This window comes from Photinus pyralis, unplaced genomic scaffold (assembly GCF_008802855.1).
Source record: "Photinus pyralis isolate 1611_PpyrPB1 unplaced genomic scaffold, Ppyr1.3 Ppyr1.4_LG1, whole genome shotgun sequence".
Lineage (NCBI taxonomy): Eukaryota > Metazoa > Arthropoda > Insecta > Coleoptera > Lampyridae > Photinus > Photinus pyralis.
In genome coordinates this window covers 36,181,587-36,186,649 of record NW_022170249.1, presented here as the reverse complement: position 1 = coordinate 36,186,649, position 5,063 = coordinate 36,181,587, and the positions used below count along the sequence as shown (strand labels likewise).

General features: G+C 35.0%; 1 protein-coding gene across 1 annotated transcript; it reads left to right on the top strand.

Annotated features, from left to right (window-relative positions):
• Positions 1–1,537: 1,537 nt before the first annotated feature.
• Positions 1,538–3,214, top strand: LOC116159855 (ETS-like protein pointed; the record flags this gene model as incomplete). The annotated part of the gene is given in 5 exon segments (XM_031472940.1): positions 1,538–1,675; positions 1,730–1,996; positions 2,096–2,395; positions 2,451–2,727; positions 3,091–3,214. Coding segments are annotated over 5 exon segments (1,046 nt in total), but the record flags the coding sequence as incomplete, so codon positions are not given.
• Positions 3,215–5,063: the final 1,849 nt, after the last annotated feature.

The window sequence follows — 5,063 nt, the reverse complement described above, 5'->3', positions numbered from 1 at the left end:
ATTTTGTAAGATTAAAATAAATTGTCGTTAAAAGTGATTGTAATACTGAGGATCCTTCGATATTTCGTTGTATCGGTTTATTTTGTTATATGACCCCCTATAGAAAGTACATAATGTATTGAGTATAGCACTTTTTATTAACGATGTACGGCACACAAAAAAACAAAAGTTGGGAAACTGCGGTTTCAACAGGATGGTGGACCCGCGCACAACCGACTAATAGTACGAGAATAGGTATACCTATCAGACATATTTTCTATTTTTTCTAGGAAATTTGCCCGATAGGTATTCACGCACAATTATGGTCTTGTCCCTTGCTAATGTAAACGTATATAGCTCTCTATGAAACAATTTCGGGAGCCTTGGGACAATCTTGTTTTAACACATCAAGATATGCATAGAATTGTACTAGAACATATTCTTTCGGTTTTGTATAATATTGATAACGGAGTTTTTGCTTTTCCACTGGCACAAACCCCAAAAGTGTGATATGGATATTAAATTTTGAATGTATTCTTAGTTATCTATGACGGCGTTTAATACCGGACATCCTGACAATGCGGTAGACTTTAGAATACTAATTATCTCGCACAGCACGAACGATCGTTATACGATTATTAAACTTGACACTTCGTAAGTAGGTATACATAGGTCCCTAGCTACCTAAGCATCATTGTAGTATTAACACTTAAGTGTCTTTGATCTCTTTTAATTTTACCAAAAAAATAGTTTGCAAAATTTTAGAATAAAATCGCTTCATCTTACTGAAAATACTTACCAGCATTGCAAGAGTAGAACCTGTAGTCCCTTGAAAATTATGTGGATCTAAGAATATTTTAACTGCCAATTCATATCATTAAAATTCGCGCGCGAAATTCAAACAGTCGCATGCGTAATCTTAAAAAATCATTCTGTTTCATATATCTAGCAATAATTAAACAAAGCAAATACAAAGAATTGTGGGAACCTCGGTAAGTACGTGTAGGTGAAACAACAAAGCCGTTTCAGACTGATGTTTTTAATTATATACCCAGAAATAATTATGCCGCTCGCAAATGGTTTATAAAATCGAGTAAATGAGGGGCAAGATTCGCATAAAAATGCGCGAAACTTAAAACAATGCTTGACCAAAGCTTCTTTTCATTAAAACGATCACGTTTGTATGTTTATTAAATTAACGTATTATAGTATTTTTAAATAAAGCTAAGGTTCAAGGATATTTTGTTTAACAATTTGATGGACCAACGAGAATTGAGAGTTCAGCCTTCCAATAAAGTTATTACGGTAGAGGCGGGCCGTATTGAACCAATCCAGAATCTCGTTCTCTTTCCGGTCATCTATTCATGAGATTCCCCTGCCAACGCGGACCACTTTTGTTGAATTCTGGCCAACGTCATGCCTTACGATTACATCGTATTCATTGTGGATGTGGTTTATTATTACACAATTTATAAAATGGGGACTGTACAAGACGAATGTAGTTCGCGTTGAAACGATTTGTAACCTGTTTATTTTATAAATCCCATTTTTCTTACAGGAGGTTATGGGCCACTTAGTAGAAGTCCGGCGTGCCCTCCCTCGGAAGATATTAGAGAGAATGGATCACCTCCCCCAACGGGACCACCTCCGACGAGTTTTTTAAATCTTCAAAGGAGTTATCATCAACTTAAAGATAGTAAGCTAATTTGTGTGCTTAAAGGGATCGATTCTAAATAATTTCCTTTTGCAGGTTTCACTAAAGGTTCGTGCGCACCTCCTTCTGGAGAACCTACAAATTACGAAGGCTTAGATAGTTTGCAAACTATAAGCAGTGATGAACATCATCACTATTTATCAAACCCAAATCATTATCCTCCAGAGGAGCAAGAATATCATTCCTTAGAGCCAGGCAATCAACCTCAGTCATATTTAGAAAGTTCACCCGAGTTTTATGCCGCAAATAGTCTTTTAGAAACCAAATATCATCCTCATAGTTACGTTAAAGGATACGTGAGAGGTAAGCACCAGAATTGCAAACGCACGATTAAGCGAAATACAAAGCTTAACGTCAAAATTATACAGGGTGTTGCAAATGTTTTAAAGGTTTCACTTACAGGTAGTGGGCGATACAATGATGGTTACGGTGAGGCATACGGTTCGCCGTACGACGGGAGTCCATTCCAAACGGTACCCAGTGGCGCGAATTCATCAGGTCCTGAACAATGGTCGCACAATCCATCAGACTTAGCATCTATAGCCCACGCGCATTCGCACACGCATCCCGCATTTCTCTCGGCGGGCATGGCGGGCAGAGACGCGATGAATCCTCTGGGTCCAGACACGAAACCCATCATCCAAAACGGAATGATGGGCAACTACCCATCCAGCGGAGGCGCGGGGGGTCCGTGTTTTACAGGTAAGAGTAGACTTAAAAGAGAGCACCACACGCTTATCCAATGGTTATCTTCTAGGATCGGGACCAATACAGCTATGGCAATTTTTACTAGAATTATTAACCGACAAATCTTGTCAAGGATTTATTTCTTGGACCGGAGACGGTTGGGAGTTTAAATTAACCGATCCAGACGAAGTGGCGCGGCGTTGGGGGATTCGCAAGAATAAACCTAAGATGAACTATGAAAAGTTGTCGAGAGGTTTGCGCTATTACTACGATAAAAATATTATACATAAGACTGCTGGCAAACGTTATGTTTATCGTTTTGTTTGTGATCTACAATCATTGCTCGGGTAAGTTGCTTACTTATTGAATTTTGTCTATTGATATTTTCAAAATTTGCTAATTTTAAGTTTCATTATGGATAAATTTACTAATTGTACGATTTTTTTCAATTATATTTTTTAAGCTCACGGTTAGTTTTATTACATACGCAAAAATAGTTTTAAAAATTGTTTGACAGATAAGATCTATCCTAGTTTTGAGAAAAATAAAAACCAAATCGAATTTCACGAGTATAAAGGATACAGATATCAAACAACTCTTCTTGTAATAAATCTAAGTGGTAGTATACGTTAGTAGAGTTTTTAAATAACTGAATTTTACAACGAAGCGTAGTGCACAATTAATGTATAATTGTTAATATATTGTTTCAGTTATAGTCCAGAAGAATTACACGCGATGGTAGATCTCAAACCTGAAAAAAAAGAAGACGACTGATGAATTTTTGCTAGCGCAAGTATTGTCCTCGCCCGCTACAGATCAAAATTCAGTTTCTCATAATCAAACATTGGTGCCCATTAACGATAACGTAATATTCACAAGGTACTTTTATAAGTAATCAAGCTCTGTGTAAAACCAGAATGTGCTTCTCCAGTGATACCCATAACTAATACTAAGTATTACTCGATTTTTATTATTAAAATTATTTCAGTTTATGAAGTTAAAGCTGTTAATATTTGTTATATAATGTAATTCATCATTATGTACGATATACTAAGTGTATTTTTCCATAATGGCGAATTGGTGCGGATTTTGTTGATGTGCGACAAAATGTTCGGCATCAATTTGGACTGTGCTATACGAACAAAAAATATCTCTTAGTTGTCTCCCAAAGTATTTTACGTGTGATGTCAGGATAATACATTGTGTTGTATATTCGTAAGTAAATACGCTCTCTGGACTTTGCCGATTTTTATTGAGAGTCGTAAGTGATTCAGTGATCTTCTCAAATCACTCGCCCTCGTTTGTAAATATTATTATTGTGATAAGAATCCAATCAAATAGTAATGTTTATATTTTGAAAATATAAAGTGTATTATTGGGGTAATTCGACTTGAAAATTTTTATTAAATTATTTTATGACCCCATTGTTAGGTATTTTTATACTATAATGTAAATGCAATTAAGAAATTCCGTTAAATATAATTTAGAATGCTCAAAGATGTTCAATGATAATTTAACGCATAACTAAAGAATGACAATACATTTTGAAGTCTTTGTTGTAAAGGGCAATAAATTTACAATATTTTTAAATTCCGCGACTTTACAATGTTAAAATTCGACTTGTTAACTTTTTTATTGTGGTCTCAATTTAAAATATATTTAATGTAAGTTATTATTATTAGTACAACACGTTGATAGTATGGCTGGTGATCATAATTAGGTATCTCTTTGCTGTATTTATTTAATGTGTTAATTTATACGTATATGTATTACAAGTTTTAATAAAAATTGGTTCACAAATTACTTTTTTTTTTATTTTCACAGATGAATTAAAGAAACTTAAGGGCCCTAATAATCTAATAAAGATAACAAAATTGGATATTTGCTATGACAGTGCTTTGTCACACTGTAAACTGTTAAACGACCATTTTACTTCCCGGCGGTAGGCAATCCTGGCAACAATGTACTTAACGCCTTCGACGACAATTTGATCTCCGCGATCGAGGAGGATGGAAAACATTTAGGACGCGGTAAACATACTAAGCAAATTCATGTTTATTATATTGAAACAATTCATCGGATTTAAGTTTTCTTATTTGCTACTTTATAGACTGATTTTTTTTTAGATATAATACAATTTGAATAGGGACTATTATCAATTGAAATTATGTTATTTAGAGGTTAGGGTAGGTAAATAGGTAAAACGCAATTTTCTAAAAATCGGTTCTTTGCACCGAGAGCAATTGTGTAAACAAGACAGCTTATTTGAGCTTTACATATTTCGGTTTCCTGTATTTCTAAGAATTAATTACAATGCGTCAATAACGCACAATAACAACATCTTTCGGTACCTATTTGACTAATCATTACTTAGGTAAAAAAAAAAGAAAAATGGGGTTGGACAGACGCCTTTAGAAAAGTGTGCATTACCGGGATAACCGATGCTGAGAAAACAATAGTCACCGGGATATTAATGATCGCCGGGAAAACGGTGCCGGGGCCGGGGTGTACGTCGCCGAGATGTACAAATCGCTGGGATGGGATGCACCTTTGAGTTGAATAAAGTACCTTACAATTTGAGGATAACGTGACAATAGTTATTTTTTTGAATAGTTATAAAATTACCGGTCTTTTTCTTGTCAAAAAATCGTATGGAAAGGGGTATTTTTTTCACGATCTTTAC